Consider the following 18,857-nt stretch of genomic DNA (forward strand, 5'->3'; position numbering starts at 1 on the left):
GCTATGGCCCTCTACCTCATAGCAACCAAACATTTTAAGTACTGTATTTTATTTAACTGTATTATTTAACTAGTTTGGTTGCTGTGCCAAATCTGTTTCTACAAAATCTGTTTCTACAAAAATTACATTGCAGTTTTGTGTAATTGTGTAATCAGCGCATGCGCACGCGAACGGCTATTCGCGCATGCGCACGCGGTCGGCAATTCGCGCACGCAAGCGACCATTCGCGTATGCGCACGTGAGCAGCCATTCGCGCATGCGCACGCGAGCAGCCATTCGCGCATGCGCACGCGAGCAGCCACACTAAGCCGGCGCCGCGACTGCCCGGCTTGCCTAGGGTGCCTGGCCAGCGCGGCCCGGCTCTATTCGCCGGCATCAATTTCCGATTTTTACAATTTTTCATTAAAAATGTCTGATTTTCAAGATTTTTTTGTGAAAATTAAACCCAAATTCTTTTTTGTATTAAAACATCCATACCTGTTATAAACTCATTTAAAACTTTCAGCTGTCAATCATATATTGCCTGCCCAATTTGCAGGCAATTACTTTTAACTTTCCATTCTGCACTTACTAGATGTCATTGCACTCCTCCACTAAATTTCTCCCTCCTCTCCATCTAATTATGTAGCCAGTGCATGGACATGGATTTTGGGTCCCCCATTCTGGCACAAAAGCAAAATTTCAGCATGATGCAAAGTTTGCCTTGATAACAGTGCCCACAAAATGGCTGCTGCCTGCTGAATGTGATTGTGAATTTCAAGACTAAAACAAACAAGATTTAAATAAGTTATATAGTGTGAGTGAAGTTTATTTTGCTTGTATAGCATCCTGAAATAAGATTTAGAATAATTTCTTAGGGTGACAGGTCCCCTTTAACCTGCCTGTATGTTTTTAGAGTGTGGGAGGAAATCAGAGAACTCATGCAGACACTGGGAGAATATATAAACTCATTTGAAGAGTATTTCATAGCATGTGAGTGAACCAAAACTTGCTTTCCTGCTTTCTTATAATTTGTATATTTATTTTCAGATTTATTGTTGAAATATTTCCCAGAGGGATGCACATATAAAGCACGCTGATGAATTATCCTATTATAAGCATAAAATCCTTTCTCCACTAACATTTTGCATAACGATGTTGCATAATTACTCAAGAACCATTTTCATACATATTAAATTAATATAGAAGATATTTTCTTTTTTTTTGTGTAAAACTCGCCTACGCACCTAATAGCATTTATAATATGTACAGAAATTTATGGGCAACATATTCGGAATAATTTATCCAGAAACCCGTAATCCAAACAGCTGTGAATTACAAGAAGGCCATCTCCCACAGACTCCATTTTAAGCACATAATTCTAATTGTTAAAAACTATTTTCTTTTTCTCTATAATAATAAAACAGTACCTTGTACATGATCTTAACTAAGCTGCATGGATCCATATTGGAGCCAAAACAATCCTATTGTGTTTACTTAAATAATATTTAAATAATTGTTAGCAGACTTAAGATATGGTGATTCAAATTACGGAAAGATTCCCTATGTGGAAAACCACAGGTCCCAAGCATTTTGGGTAATAGATCCCATACCTGTACTGTGATTTCATGTGTATAGCATTTTGCTACAATGTCCCTAAATGTAGTCTGTAGTATTGAACTTGTGAGGTTTACATAGTAATTAATGCTGCTAGGTTCTTAAATATGCTGCCACTTTGTTGAGCAATTTAACTAAATTGGAAAACTGGTCAGCAAACTGGTAAATGGTTTAATATTGATAAGTGTACTTTGGTAGAAATTATATAAATGCAAGTTACACACTTAATGGTAGTGTGTTGGCAGTATACTATTTGAAAAAGATTTGGGGATTTTTGTGGATAAGAAATAGTGTATCTCTAGGCAGCACATAAAATGTTGCCTTACATGAAAACGGGCATTAACTCAAGTGATGAAACATAAATTTACCTCTTTATACGTCCCTGGTAAAGCTTCACCTTGAGTATACAGTGCAGTTTTAGGCTCCGGTTTCTAAGAAGGATATTAATGAGCTGGAGAGATTGCAAAGACATGCAACTAAACTGGAAAAAAGAATGGGAGTGTATGAAGGTAGAATGTCATGGTTGGGGTGGTTTCTCTGGAGAAAAGGTGCTTGCGAGGGGGATATGATTATTCTTTACAAGTACATTAGAGGGCATTATAGACAGATAGTTCCCATAGAACTATGAACATTATAACTTTAAAAAATAAACAAATTGAATACGCACCCTGCAACGCTAATAGGCAGTTTGCAATAGATAACACATACAGTATTTCTGTGCACCTTCCCAGCATACATCCAATTTATATATTAATTAGCTTTGCTGTTTGTGCATTCAATATACGGATGCACAGAATCCTATTTTGGATTCGGGCAAACCCCCGAGATTCGGCGAATAGCGAACCAAATCCGAATCCTAATTTGCATATGGATGGGAAGGGGAAAAAATTTTTACTTCCTTGTTTTGTGATTAAAAAGTCATGCGATTTCTCTCCCCGTCTCTAATTTGCATATGCAAATTTGGATTCGGTTCGGCCTGGCAGATGAATTCAGCCGAATTGAAATCCTGCTGAAAAAGACCAAATCCTGGCTGAATCCCAAACCGAATCCTGGATTCGGTGCATCCCTAATTCAATTTTAAATGGCTGGTATGGCAAAGGGCAAAGGCTATGGCCCTCTACCTCATAGCAACCAAACATTTTAAGTACTGTATTTTATTTAACTGTATTATTTAACTAGTTTGGTTGCTGTGCCAAATCTGTTTCTACAAAATCTGTTTCTACAAAAATTACATTGCAGTTTTGTGTAATTCCATCTGAATCTGCCATATTATTCTTTTTCTGTTTGCTTATTCTGTAAAACATGACTGTGTAAGTGTTTCCGTTCAGGTTCCAAGTGGCCCAAGTCCTGTGAGAAAACAGAGCGTGATTGTATTGAGGACCTGCCATTGCCCTTACAAACAATGATTTTTCAACAGCAACAGTTGAAGGAAAACAAGGAGAGTGAAGCAGAAGGCATGAGTTTGAGGGTATTTCATTATATTAACATTTAAATAATGTAATTATCTGCTTCACACTTATTGAATATTCCAGTATGCTATTACAGGTTGAAATTACTTTGAGAATAATTTATTATTGAGTGCAATTTGTCTTGGTTTTTTGGAATGTTTGGTCAAACAGAATGTGTATTGAGTTTTGGAAGGGCCCTGGCACATGCTCGTTCTATATAATGTTTTATTGCTATATATTTTATGTTGTATTTCTGCTTAGCTAAATCACTGGGAAAACTGCCTTAACTTTTGCATCAGCTCTAGCAGATTCAGATTGTCCATATTCAAGGTTACACAGATAAGGAGTTTTCTTTCAGGACATTTAGATACTTTTCTATGCATTTTCACTAACATGAAGGTCCAGTAAAGCAAGTCATATACTTAAATATCCACCTGTTTGATGCTAATTTTTGGTTGATTTGCCCACCCATGTGCTAAGCCAAATCAGACTGATTCAATGGCTGGCCCCCATGCATCCCCTTCTTGATGTGGTCCTTGCCCGATGGGTCAATGTAGACCCTCAGTATAATCTAATCCTTGCCCTCTGGGCCAGGGGTCAGATTATGCTGCAGGTCTATATTGACCTACTGGGCCCCCAGGCCAACCATTTGATCATCCCCTTAAGCTGGTCCACATTAATTGATCCGAATATTGGCCCACGGGCATCACTTTGTTGATCTAGTCCTCACCTGTTAACATAGGTCTGCCGTACAATCCAATAGTTGGCCCTATGTAAAGTTGGTCTTAAATTGATGCAAAGTGGTGATGCCATCCTCTCCCAACAAGATTTGCCTTATAAATATCCGGCTGACAGATATCAGTTGGGTGGCACCATACAAGAACCAATAAGCTGCTCACTTGGTCTAGAGGAGAGTCAGCAGCTTTTATTTGCTGGTGTATGGAGAGTTTAACACTAGTTGGAAAATTTATTAAAATTCAAGATTTTGTTTTTCCCCACAATTTATAATTCTCAAACTCAAATGTTCAAGAATTATTAACCAAAGAAAATCTAAAAAATTCAGCAGCTAAAGCCTGCTTACTTCCATAGTCAATCGGAGGTGTATCTTCAACATTTGAGCAATTTTATTTTTTCAGTTTTAAAAAACAGTCACATTTTTAAGAATTAATGGAACAAAGTGATTTTTGTTGCAATCAAGGTATTTTCTGCAACTCATTTTATTCCAAAGATAACTTTCTCCACATCACCGAAAAACTCCTGCAGATAAACTTGACATTTCTGAAGATGCCGAAACTAATTTTAGAAGGCTTAATGCAAGGACAAGTATTGCATCCGAACCCACCCAAATATTCCTATTTTCTTTTTTACTAGGAGGCCCTGGAACTCCATAGACCGGACTTTATATCTAATTCACAAGAGCGTGTTCACAAACTGGAGCTTATGGCACAGCACAGGAAAATCAAGCAGGTGCAGGTTCCCCCAAAGACACTTCAGTCTCCACTTTCAAAGCTCACACCAAAAGTCACTTCTTACAGGAGAAAGCTCTTCACGGTGCCTCTTCCACTGAGCAGTGAGTACATGTTGTTTCTACAAGGAAACATAAAGAAGCTTGTTTTGCTAAGGGACTAGTGATGGGCGAATTTATTCGCCAGACGCGAATTACCGCGATTCGACGCCAGAGATTAAATTTGCAAAACCGCCGCGAAAATTCGCTGGCATAAAAAAAACAAGACTCCGGTGCAGTTTCTCAAATTTTTTGCCATTTCGTGAATTTCACAGGAAATTTGCAAATTTTTCGGCCAAATGCTCCAAATTTGCCCATCACTATAAGGGACCAATATTTTCAGTATATGGGAGCAGTTATACATACGGTTCTTATCATATGCACTTAATACAGCTGTAAATGAATTCTACATAATGTTATTTTATCCTGAATTTTAACCATGGCCCTTTAACGAATTTGATCTCCCACATCAAAACTTTGTTTGGTTAGCTTTTTAATTGGTTCAGCATGGTTGTCAGGATTGACCCAAAACATTACAAATTATGTATTACTATGTCATCTTTTCCAAAGACATATTTTCTCCATGTTGTCAACATATTTATATCCTCCTTATTTACTCAGATTCTCTTCTATGTAATGTATTATCTCACTTGCCTGTCACGACCGGCACCCAATACCAGAACAAGTGCCAAGCACCCTGGTCTCGGCTCGGCTTCACCAGTAGTGTGACCACCGTTTGGCTTCGGGAGGAGCCCTCAGCTTACTTGGTTGCCACCTGGATTTAACGAGGGGTGCAAGGCGAGATGTTCTGGCTGGCAAAGGGGCACGGCTGTTAGCAAAGTCTTTTGGGCCGAAGGTCACGGTACAAAGGATTAGTTGTCGTAGGCAGGCAGGGGTCAGGATACAGAATGCAGAGTAGTCAAAACCGGATAATCAAACAGACAGGATACAGATCAGATGCACAAGGCTCAGGAACCACTAGAAACTAAGTTCTATCACGGGCATCTGTCTGCAGTCAGAATGGGCCTTTTATAGGGGACAGAATTCGTGCCAAAAACGTGCCCATTCGTGCCAAAAAAATGCGCTGGCGCAAACACGCCAGCGTGTATACGCCTATAAACAATGTGCAGGCGCGCCGCGCGCACCCTAAGGCAGGCAAGATGGTGCCGGAAGAGGACCACACGGCGGGCGTGCCAGTCCCAGTACATGGAAGCATTATGAAGCTCTGTAAAACGAGTGGAGATAAGTCTAAAGCAACTAGACTTTCTGAATTTTTTTGACCACTCATCCAACCACTTCTTCAATTCTACTGGTTGGTAGAGAATTCCCCAACATCTTAAACCCTTTAAACCCATAATGTTGCTAACTGTATAACCTTTAAGAATTTAAAATGCTGGGGAATTCAAAGGAATTTCAAGGGTATTTTCAGGCCCAGTTGCTTTACACTTATCTCAGCTAGATACTGTATATCATGACCTGGATGGATGAAAATCTTCTTAGACAAGTTCTGAAGAAGTTGTACTTATTTGTACATAATGTCTTTGTGAATATTCACCGTTAATTTAGAGTTACTGCCTGTTTTGTCTCCCACAACAAACCAATGCAGAAACATCACAATTGAAGAGTATACGATTTTCACCACCATTGTTAGTTGGCAGTGTTTGACTGCCGACTGATCCTCATGTAGCACTAGCCTGTTGAACGGTGTTTGTCAGATGCCCCCACTAAAAATTGCACTTTTCCTATACATATACATATTATTTTAGTCATAGTCTCCAAACAAGTGGGTCTCAAAATATTTATTCATGTATAAATAAAAAAAAAAGTGAAAACCATTTCTGAATAATCTATGGAGAAAGCTGCATTTCTGATATAAGGAATACTGGTAAATAAACCAAGAAACCAATTCCAATGCACCTAAAGCATTCTCTAGAGCAGGGGTCCCCAAACTTTCTTTTTACCCATGAGCCACATTCAAATGTGAGTTCAAAAAAGAGTTGGGGAACAACACAAGCATGAAAAAGTCCATGGGGATGCCAAATAAAGGCAGTGATTGGCTATTTGGTAGCCCCTATGTGGAATGGCAGCCTACAGTAGACGCTGTTTGGCAGTGTACCTGGCTTTTACACAACCAAAACTTACCTCCAAGTCTGGAATTGAAAAATAAACAGCTGCTTTGAGGCCACTGGGAGCAACAGCCAAAGGGTTGGTGAGCAACATGTTGCTTACAAGCCTCTGTTTGGGGATCGCTGCTCTAGGGGCACATCATGGCAGCAATATAACAAGCTAAGGAAGTTAAAGGAGAAGGAAAGTCATCCTGCACTTGGGGATGCCAAATGTTAGGCACCCCCAAGTGATAGTATTTACTTACCTGAAACCCCGGGCTGGTGCTCCTATCAGCAGAAAACTGCACCGACCCGAGGTTATACCAGTTAGCACCACGGACCGCTTCTCCAGGCCTGTGCAGTTTTCTGCTGATAGGAGCACTGGCCCAGGGTTTCAGGTAAATACAATCACTTGGGGGCGCCTAACATTTGGCACCTCCAAGTGCAGGATGACTTTCCTTCTCCTTTAACAAATATGACATAGAAGAGATAAAGAAGGCACTCCAAAATGCTGAAACTTAATAGTAGGATGGTAATTAAACAGTATTTTGTGGCGACCAGAGTTGCATCAAGTGGCAGCTGCCATTAAAAAGAAACACCAGGCTGTGATGATCTTGAAAGTTTTTTTCCCTCAAGGAAACCATATTTATAAAGTGCAAATCTCTGTTGCTGTGGCCCTAATATCAGCCTGATAAGTCAACATGTTTTCTATATCCTCAAAGCAGTCATTATATTTGTAACCCTATTTTGGCCACCACTTATACTATATGATCCCCTTTGCTAAATTAAAGCGTAATGAAAATTTCTCTCAATGGCAGTGCCTCCACCTAGTGGGATTCGAAGATACACTTACAGGTGGCCCCACTAGGAACAAATACTTAACACACAAGTGCAGTAACAAATATAACTTTATATAACTGCAGGAAAAATAGCAAAATGCAATCACATTTCAATATAAACCCTGCCCTGGGGTACCCATGTAGTCCTTCAACTCCCAGCAGTTTTTACCAGGCAACAGTTCCACACTCCCACTCTTGCTGGACAAACACAATCCCAATCCCTGAGCATTTTGCCCCTAATAATGCTTATACCTCTCCTTAGGATAGAGGCAGTAGCTCTAGATAATCTAATGGATGACTTCATACTTGAGCAAAACAAGCTTTCCCTACTGCCACCCTTATTTTTTGAACAGTCATTTGAACAAATATTTCCAGGATACAACACTAAAAATTATTATTTTTAAAATCGGGTATTATGACATTTGACAGTATTCCATTTTTTGTCTTCTGAATTTAATTCGGTTGGAATTTTGTGACGGCAAACTTTTTTAAAAAGCAAATTTAAAAAAACAAAATTAGGGCTCATTAAGCAGGAATATAATAAACATTTCCCTCTCAATTTTCTGCTGACAGTACAACAGATATGCAGATGTGTTTTCCCTATGCTGAGTCAGCACACTGACCATTTTCTGAAAGTAGGCATTGTTTCAGAATGAGAACATTAAGCAAAACTGCTAATGTGCTAAGGGAGCCAGAGATGAGTTGTACTGTAGGTGCAAGGTACCGAGTAATTTGGAATTGCTACATTATGATGATGCCTTTCTAGCTCTTCATACCTCTTGTTGTCACATCATTTCCATAATGCAGAAGCCAAAGTAAAGTAGCGCTAGAAACAATTCTATCCTGAATGCCGCATTTATTATCTTCTTTTACTTTTTTGTTTGCAAAGAGGATATCAACATTTATTTAAGAGTGTGAATGTGTTCAGCTCACAAACTACCTTTTCCTTTTGATTGCAAGTGTTTCAAGTGTATTTTAGTTTTAAACAAGACTCTGGGATAAACTGTGAACATGAAGTAAAAGTAACAATGACATCTGTTAAATCTGTTGAATTTGCATTATACTGTAGGCCCTTGTTCAACACAAATACACAAATAATCCCAAGCATAATGAACTCCTGCTAACAAAACAGGCACAGCAAAGGTTGAATGGAGGAGGTTGTATACTGATTAAACTAATTTAAGTAATTATCTACCTAGAAAGGACCAAACGATGAAGTAGCTTCAGTCCCTGTTTGTCCTGTTTAGCTCAAGAAATAACAAAAATCACTGACTTTTTTGTGATTAAAACATTAAAAAAATATCAGCACTTATGGGGTATACTACCTTTTCAATAGGAGAGGCACTTTGCATGACCATAGAATGTCTACAAAATTAGAGATATAAACTAGATCAGGCTTTTAAAGATGTGGATCTGGATGAGATGCTTATTTGCTTTCCTCAGTAGTTATTGAAACCCAGTCTGAAGGTTATTTAGAGTGAGATTTGGACAGAATAAGTATTTTATCTTTTGGATGGCCCTGGAAGCCCAGTCTGTATTTCATTTCAAGTGATCACTGTAAGACCGTGATTCCCAACCAGTGGCTCATGAGCAACATGTTGCTAACCAACCCCTTGGCTCTAAGTGGACTCAAGCAGGTGCTTATTTTGAATTCCTAGTTTGAAAGCAAGTTTTCCTTGCATAGAACCAGAGGTTTTGCCTTTAGACTGTCAGTCTACATGGGGACTACCAAATAGCCAATCACAACCCTTATTTGGCATCCCCATAGGAACTGTGTATGCTAGTGTTGGTCCCCGAATTCTATTTACAATTGAATGTGGCTCAAGGGCAAAAAAAAGCTGGGGTGAGGGAAAGCTCAATGAGAAGGTCAGTAAGGGTGAGATTCAGAGAGAATGTCTATTTTTTTCTACTAGATAGTCCTGAAAGCCCTGTTTGAATTAGGGTAAAAATTGAATAAGATTTCAGTAGAATGATTATTTGCTCTCTTGGATTGTCTTGGGACCACAGTGTGAAAATCAGTCAGGTTGAGATTTGGTTGATATTTAGGGTTAATACTTCTGGATGGTTTAAATGCCTATTCGTAAGGTCAGTTAGGGCGAGGTTAGGAAATATGAATAGTCACCTTCCTGGATGGTCCTGGAGGTTCAATCTAAAGGTTACTTATGGTGAGACTTGCAATCAACACAAATTTACTACTATTTATTGGGGGAGGGGTCTAAACTTAAAAGAGAGATATATAGAGAGATTGATGGATAGGAAATTGGATGTATTAATGGATAGATGGATAGACAGTGACACTGTTATTGACTGGCCCTATGCATCGACAAAGAAAGTCTACAAAATTAAACATTAGAGCAGCAGTTCCCAAAGTCTGGGTGGGATTAGGGAGAATGCTTATTTGTTGTTTTGATAGTTCTGGAAACCCATTCTAAAGGTAATTTAGGGTGAGATTTTGGATCAACATATATTTACTGGCCAGTATATTCTTGGAGCTATTGCTAAATGGTTGATACAATGTTACTGTAATCTTGTTATAAGGGACAAGGACCCATGACCAAATGCTAGACCTAATTAGAGAGCTTAAACTAACGTTGAGCTGGATGTAATTCATAATTTAAAGTTCTAATCTGAAATTTGTGAGATTTACCCATATAAAGTTAGCAGAAGTGATTTTTCATATTGCAAGCCCCAAAAATATACATCCAGTATAATCCTTTTGAGTTTATATGCTGCAAGTACAGGTATGGGACCTGTTATCCAGAATGTTTGGGACCTGGGGTTTTCCAGATAAGGGATCGTTATGTAATTAGGATCTTTATACCTTAAATCTAGTATAAAATCATGTAAACATTAAAGGAATTGTTCAGTGTAAAAATAAAATCTGGGTAAATAGATAGGCTGTGCAAAATAAAAAATGTTTCTAATATAGTAAGTTAGCCAAAAATGTAATGTATAAAGGCTGGAGGGATTTGATGTATAACATGTCAGTCTGAAACCTACTTCCTGTTTTTCAGCTCTCTTGGTTTACACTGACTGGTTACCCTGGCTACCAGGCAGTAACCAATCAGAGATTTGAGGGGGGGCCACATGGGTCATATCTGTTGCTTTTGAATCTGAGCTGAATGCTGAGGATCAATTACAAACTCACTGAACAGAAATGTACCACGTGGCCCCCCTTCAAGTCGCTGACTAACTCAGAGTTATAGAGCTGAAAAGCAGGAAGTTGGATTCTGGCTGTTTTTATTCACTCCAGCCTTTATATATTACATTTTTGGCTAACTAACTATATTAGAAACATTTTTTATTTTGCACAGCCTATCTATTTACACAGTTTTTATTTTCACACTGAACTGTTCCTTTAAATAAACCCAATAGGCTTCCAATAAATAGTAATTATTTCTTTTGAAAATATTTCTTTTTAAAATATTTAAAAATGTGGTTATTTTGGATAAAATGGAGTCTGAGAGTGCCTTTCTGTAATTCAGAGCTTTCCATACATACATCTGTACTCATTCATGCATACAATATTATACTAAGGATGAAAAAAATACTCAATTTTCTTGCACAATATTGATTTTCAAACTTGCACGCCTTTCATGCCTCTCCGCAGTAGGTTGGAAGCAGGCTGTTCCTGCTTGAACCCTGCTGATTTAACAGTCCTGTAGGCAAGTATCAGAGCAGAGGTTACATGGGATATAAATTGCTCAAGACAATCAGATACAGCTGGCTATTGTCCAAGCTTGTCTGAAGATAGAGGACATGATTGAAATGCTGGTTTATGGGTAAACATCATGCAAGTAAAACAGTTGGGCATTGAAAATACATTTTTAAAATATGTTTTTTTTTCTGAGGAATGAAACAAAAATGCACAGGTCAGTTGCTGTATAAAAATGAATTTTCATCTTGCAGCTATATAAGTGTCAGTGTGTGCTGCATGGATTTTCCGTTCTGAATATTGAGTTATGAATAAAATGGTCAGTGTTCTAGTTCTATGTGCATAATGGGAATAAGAGTTTCAACGTTCAATTCCCTTTCTTGTTTTATTTGATAGTTTATAGCAGATAAACTCTACCGTTCAATAGCCTTTCCTTTTTTTTTATTTCTGAGCTGCATTTTAGATAAATAAATTCCAACATTCATGCCTCAAAGCTGTGTGGGAGTGGATGAACATTATACATGTCCTTATTAGTGACGGGCAAATCTGTCCTGTTTTGCGTCGCCAAAAAATTTGCGAAAATCCGAAAAAAATTCTTAAAAATTAGTGAAATGCATTGAAGTCATTGGGTGTCAAAATTATTTTGATGGCCGATAATTTTTATGTGCTTGACAATTTTTAAAATGTGCGACTTTTTTGTCCAAATGCACTTAAGTCAATGGGCGTCAAAATCATTTTAACGTGTGGCAATTTTTATGCGCTTGACAATTTTTAAAATGTGCGACTTTTTTGTCAAAATGCACTTAAGTCAATGGGCGTCAAAATAATTTTGACGTGCGACAATTTTGTGCGCTCGACGATTTTTAAAATGTGCCACTTTTTTGTCCAACTGCATTAAAGTCAACAGGCGTCAAAATTATTTTGACGAGCAACAATTTTTACACAAGTGAGTTTTTTTGTCTAAATGCATCAAAGTCAAAAGGCGTCAAAATAATTTTGATGCGCAACAATTTTTTCACAGCAGTTTCGCGAAACAATTCGCAGGTGGCGAAATGCAGAAATTTGCCTCAAATCCATGCTGGAGAATAAATCTGCCCATCACTAGTCGTTATCCATTGATCTACAAGTACATGGAAAGATTTGATCAAATATTTAGTATAGGTATGAGACCTGTTATTCACAATGCTTAGGACTTGAGGTTTTCCAGATAGTGGATCTTTCTGTAATTTTGATTGCTTTACCTTAAAGGGGAAGGAAACCTAGTTGGCGCAAAAACCCTCCCCCCTCCCGTGTGTTGCCCACCCTCCCTCCTCCCCCCTGGCCTACCCGTCCCGCTGGGCAAATGCCCCTAACTTGTTACTTACCCTTCTGCGCAGGTCCAGTCCAGCGAGTTCACAGACGACATCTTCTTCCACGCCATCTTCTTCCTGCTTTGACCGGCGCATGCGCAGTAGGAGCATTTCGCAGGTACGATCTACTGCGCATGCGCCAAAAGTACATCGTGACTTTTGGCGCATGCGCAGTAGATCCGTACCGGCGAAATGCTCCTACTGTGCATGCGCCAAAACGCCGTTCAAAGCAGGAAGAAGATCGCGTGGAAGAAGATGTCGTCTGTGAACTCCCTGGACTGGACCTTTGCAGAAGGGTAAGTAACAAGTAAGGGGCATTTGCCCAGCGGGACGGGTAGGCCAGGGGGCAGGAGGGAGGGTGGGCAACAAACGGGAGGGTGGGGAGGGTTTTTGCGCCAACTAGGTTTCCTTCCCCTTTAAGACTACTAGAAAATCATGTAAACATTAAATAAGCCCTATAGGCTGGTTTTGCTTTCAATAAGGATTAATTACAGTATATCTTAGTTGGGATCAAGTACAAGCTACTGTTTTATTATAATTACAAAGAAAAAGGAAATCATTTTAAAAAAATTTAATTATTTGGATAAAATGGAGTTTATGGGAGACGGCCTTCACGTAATTCTGAGTTTTCCGGATAATGGGTTTCCTGTATTTCTGTCGTTTTAACCAATATGATCTCCCCCATTGATGTGGCGCCATTTCTACCTCTACCTTAAGCCTTGCAGCACCCAGGAACAATTATGTTGTGTTATTTGATCATCAGCTGCATCTGAATTCTATTTCTTTACATTTCATGAAATGAAAATTGGAAAAAGCTTCTGCAGTGCGCAGAATTGTAATTAAAACAAGCCATAACAATTAAGAGTGTTTAGGAACAGCAGAAAATCATTAGCCGAAATACAGCTTAATGTAAGGAAACACTATCATTGACACCTCTCCAAACCTCTCTTATCCCAAATGTGCCCGAGAATATCTCATTTTTGAAAACGCTTACACTGCTAAAAATGACTCAGCTGCTCTGCATCAAATGGCAAAGCAGACATTCGGAAGAAATTCTATTGAGGATAAAATCATGTACGGAGCTGCGGAATTGTTTTGTCTTTTATTAGCCTGTTGGTCTGCAGGCAAAATTTAAATAGTCTTCAGTACGGACAGAAAAAGGGAAAGGAAAGTAAGTGCTACCATTTCTCATATGCAGTAAAAGCAGGATCACAGCCATAATTGTCGATCTTCATATTCACTGCCATTTCTTTCTCACATACTTACATATTGTCCATTTTAATCACAATCTACAGTTCAACTGAAAAAACTGTTAAATGTTTAATAATAACACACTCCATGTTCCTCTGTTGCGTGGGAATATTCCAAACAGATGTGCACTAGGGAGCTACTTGTTTTAATCTACATTTAACCAAGTTATCTGTTCCCAATGGGCAAATGCTTCTGGGAGAACAGGTGCAAGCCACAGTGTGTAGGATGGGTCAGTGACCCTTTTATGGAAAATTCCCATACACCCCTACACACAAACAGAAAGAGAATGCCGCTCTCACTTATCATTTTGCATTATTTTCACTGAGTGCAGTCAAACATTATGATGTGTCTGGAAGAAATCAAGTACCGGTATGGGATCGGTTATCCGGAAACCTGTTATCCAGAAAGCTCTGAATTATGGAATTCATAATAGACTTCATTTTATCCAAATAATCCAAGTTTTTAAAAATGATTTCCTTTCTCTGCATAATAATAAATCAGTACCTTGTACTTGATCCCAACTAAAATATAATTAATCCTTATTGGAAGCAAAACCAGCCTATTGGGTTTATTTAATGTTTACATGATTTTCTAGTAGACTTAATGGATGAAGATCCAAATTATGGAAAAATACATGACCTGGAAATCCCCAGGTCTCGAGCATTCTGGGTAACAGGTCCCATACCTATCTGTAAACTGATTTGAAGCCGTCTTTTAATTAATCCCTTGTCTTGAACTTATAGATTCTGTGCTACCCAAAAATGTCCCCTATAATATCTGTTTTCTGTCCTAAATCCATGTCTAAATTGTTACCCACAGTCATCATTTTCTGCATCTACCACACCATAGTTTGGACCACATAGAGACACTGTCGGGGTTATTTATTAAAGTCCAAATTTATCTCAATATTTTCTGCTACAGACTCAAACCCGCTCGGGTTTTTTACGCTTATTTATTATTAAATTTTCCCGAAAATTTGCTTTGCGGAAAAAAAAAATCTGATTTTCATGGTTTTTTTTTTGTTTTTTATCCGATTTTCAAGATTTTTTGTTTTTTCCCCCCGAAAACTCAGATTTGGGGTGTTGGACAAAACCCAGAACACATCAAAAAATCATTGGGACTTCTACCGTTGACTTATATGCAACCTCGACAGGTCTGAGATGCCGGATTTTCTTATTCGGACTTTTCCATCCTCGGAGTTTAATAAATTCTGAAAAATTCGTGCTTTTTTAAAAGTCCGATTTTATATATATATATATATATATATATATATATATATATATATATATATATATATATATATATATATATATATATTATATATATATATATATATATATAAAATCACACATTTTTCATGATTTTTGCATTCGGAATCTAGTTAATAACCGTCTATGAGTAAGAGTACTTTAGACATGTAACCTAGTCCTACTACTTTATTCTAGCAGACTGGAATAATAGAAGCTCAGTCTGAAGTCTGTTAGAGGCTGAAAAAGTAGTATTGGCACCCAAGTCACTGTTGCTTGCTTGCTCCCTGACAGAATTTTTTGGCAATGCTTTGTGCAATAAGTGTATATGCCTTTAAAAGGCAGAAATTAATTGAGACTATAATCGATCATTTCCATCATGTTGATCCAGGAGAAAGGCCTGGAGGGGCAGAATGACCTTTGGTTGCGGGGGGGGGGGAGAATTATATATATATATATATATATATAATACACAAAAGCCATGAATATCTTGGAAATTATATCTTATAAACGGTGAGTTCTGATGTCATCAGTTATAAACGGTGAGTTCTGATGTCATTTCTGTCACATGCCTCACTGAAATTTGTGTATTATAATAAACAAAGAACCCCCAGTTGTAAAATATGAGGATATTAGAAGTTACCTTGGCGTTCCATGACCTGTATAAAAACACTCGGCCTTGTGTTTTTATATGGTCATGAAACTCCTCGTGATATATAATATGCTTATATTTTACAAGAGGGGGTACTTTATTCACTATATATATTCAGAATGCTCAGGACCTGGGGTTTTCCAGATAAGGGGGTCTTTCCATAATTCGGATCTCCATACTTCTACTAGAAAATCATGTAAACATTAAATAAACCCAATAGGCTGGTTTTGCCTCTAATAAGTATTAATTATATCTTAGTTGAGATCAAGTACAAACTACTGTTTTATTATTACAGAGAAAACGGAAATCATTTTTAAAAATTGTAATTATTTTACTCAAATGGAGGATCTTTCCATAATTCTGAGTTTTCTGGATAAGGGGTTTTCGGGTAACAAATCCCATACCTATATACACCATTTTTTTCAGCATGAGCTCAATGAATAGGGCTTATGTTGAACATACCTTTGCCTATCCTTTTAATAAAAAAACTGTCTTTTTCGCGATTTCTTGGATTAAACAAAGAATTGAAACCAGTTTCACTACCAGACTTCCTGTTATGCTGAGCAGAGGAGAAGATAATAAACACAAATTACCAACCCACAGATAAACCCTCTGTATAATGAACTGTTCAAAGGCTGCAGCTTAGGGAACAGAGGGGTTTGTTTCTTCCGAGCTCCTTATCTCCCTTTGAACTAAATGTCCCTGTGTATAGGAGGAGAGGGAGAAATAGGTTCAGTGAAGCAATAAGAAAAGAAAACTATTTTCCATTAGTGCTTTACAAAGCAAATAATTAGGAATAATACATTCTGGCTGCTAATTTCAGTGATGGATGATGTAAAAATGGATATATAAACTAGTACACACTTTTTACATTTCCTGGAGAAGTATGTTTTACATAGAAAAAAATGTGCATGGACTCCTGTGTATTCCAGCTTACAATGTCCTTACTTGTACGGGCTTTGAAGCTCATAGCAATCAATCAGCAATTTGCAAATGGCCTCCAATAGTATATTTAACCTTTGTTCTGATTACAGTGAATCCTGTGGCATCTTGAGAACTGCTTGCAAAGTGCTTTGAATATCTGATCCAAAGTGCCTGCGCAGCTGCAGCAGCAGGGAATATTCAGGGTCCTGGCTTAGAGAAATAGTGACATTTCCATCCCTATCCAGATGTTCAGAGGTAGCAATGAGGCTGTCTAATGACAGAATATCTCAGCCATTAACAGCCATCTGCCTTTCTTAAGCAGCCAAAGTTAGGACTGTTTTTATCGAGAAGATAAAATGTACACCTGTACCCTCACTTAAAAGCCGTATCTTCTAGTGATCAGCTATTCTTAATGTTAGGACTTTGTTCCTGCCATACCCAGCTATGACTCTCTGAGAACCATAAGTGCTTTACTTGTATATCACCATATTTCATTTAAATACATCTGAATAATTCTGATACCTTTGTGCATTTAAATGAACAATTATACTAACATAGCAGGTTATTTTTGTTCTTAAAGGGGAAGTAAAGTCTAAAATAGAATAAGGCTAGAAATGCTGTATTTTGTATACTAAGCATGAACATGAACTTACTGCACCACAAGCCTAAACAAACAAATGATTTATGCATTCAACATTGGCCACAGGGGGTCACCATTGTAACTTTGTTAAACATCTTTGCAAGACCAAGACAATGCACATGCTCAGTGTGGTCTGGGCTGCTGTTCAGGGATCATCATAAATTATCAAAACAGCACAAGTCATATAATATCTGCCAGAAGCTGACACAGCAAGAATGATTAATAATCAGAATAGACAGACTCAACTGGGTCCTGTGTTGTCATGTAACCGAATGTGGATTTTATAGTTTGTGTATTGTTTAATACAAACTTTCTCCAACTCTGCAGAACCTGTGACTGCAGCAAAATAATTCTCCAAATAGAATCTGAGTTTATCTGTTTAAATCTGGCTCCATGATCTGTGTCCCTGCAGCTGGAGTTGGAAATAGTAAAGGGGATATAAAGGCAAAAATAAAATTCAATACAAATCTCTACACAGTCGCTGACTGCTCTACAGGGAAACAAACAAAGCTGCTTGAGTTCTGCATGGCTGGGAATTCGGGGGCTCCCCCTGCTGTTCATAGGTATGATTGTTTCCCTGCAGAGCAGTTAGGGACCGTCTGACAATTCCTATCCACTGCAGTAAATGAAGGGAGAATTTCACTGCATACAGTGGTTTCTTGTAAAAATGGTACACATTTTTTAATTAAAGTATATTGGAGATAGGTTTCTTTTTCATGAAAGAAAGTAAAAATGGGATTTTATTTTTTTGCCTTTACATGCCCTTTAAGTGTTGAGAATACTCCTTATAACTACACATGAGACTGGCTAGGTGATGGTATGCTACTAACAGTGGGGGCAAGGTGCAGCAGTACTGTCTTATATGCCAAAGATTTTTCCATTATCGGTTGTTTGTCTGCACATAAAGTTCATAAGTTAACTCTCTGCAGGGGTACCAACAGTGAACATATTTACTTCAGAGGTCAGCCTAGGAATTGTCTAGGTACAGACTAGGAGGAGGCAAAATCATAGTTGAGGACATGCAACGAGTAAGGGCAGGTGGCTAGAATCAAGGTCAATAAAAAGTTAGAATTCATACAGCTGAACTCCATGGCACGACTACTTCCGATCTGACGTGCAAAGAGAGGAAGCGCATGCGACAAGACGGATGCGCTGAATATAATGTAAGTAAGAGAACTATTGCACCTACAAACTGCATGCACCCGACACGACTGTCTGATGAATCTTCATCCGACAGTCGTGTCGGATGCATTCAGTTTGTAGCGCATCCGTCTTGTCGCATGCGCTTCCTCTCAGCAGGTTGGATCGGAAGAAGTCGCGTCATGGAGTTTAGCCCTAAAACCATGTAAACAGCAGTGGCAGAACTACCAGGGGAGCAGGAGGTGCAATTGGGCCAGGGCCCGCACCCCCTCAGGGCCCCCCGTGAGCTCGCGCACTGCCGATTTCCGGCCGCATCGGCCGATTTTGGGGAAAATAATCTGGTATGGAGGGGGGCGGGGGCCCGGCGGCACGTCCCACACCAGGGCCCACCCCCCTCCAGTTATGTTACTGGTAAACAGACAATAACAATCTTTTCCAAAAGATCACTGGCACTCTATAAAAGGGAATACAATATGGCTGCAGTTTTTCCTGAGGATCTGAGAAACC

At 38.6% G+C, this 18,857-nt stretch overlaps 1 protein-coding gene across 1 annotated transcript in view; it reads left to right on the plus strand.

Moving 5' to 3' along the window:
- Positions 1-18,857, plus strand: part of LOC108696120 ((E2-independent) E3 ubiquitin-conjugating enzyme FATS) — an 84,393-nt gene that overhangs the window by 36,797 nt on the left and 28,739 nt on the right. Inside the window, exons 5-6 of the mRNA XM_018225174.2 lie at positions 2,925-3,064; positions 4,416-4,614. Coding sequence (XP_018080663.1) covers positions 2,925-3,064; positions 4,416-4,614 — 339 coding nt within the window. The remainder of the gene's footprint in view (positions 1-2,924; positions 3,065-4,415; positions 4,615-18,857) is intronic.

Source organism: Xenopus laevis, chromosome 7L (assembly GCF_017654675.1).
Source record: "Xenopus laevis strain J_2021 chromosome 7L, Xenopus_laevis_v10.1, whole genome shotgun sequence".
Lineage (NCBI taxonomy): Eukaryota > Metazoa > Chordata > Amphibia > Anura > Pipidae > Xenopus > Xenopus laevis.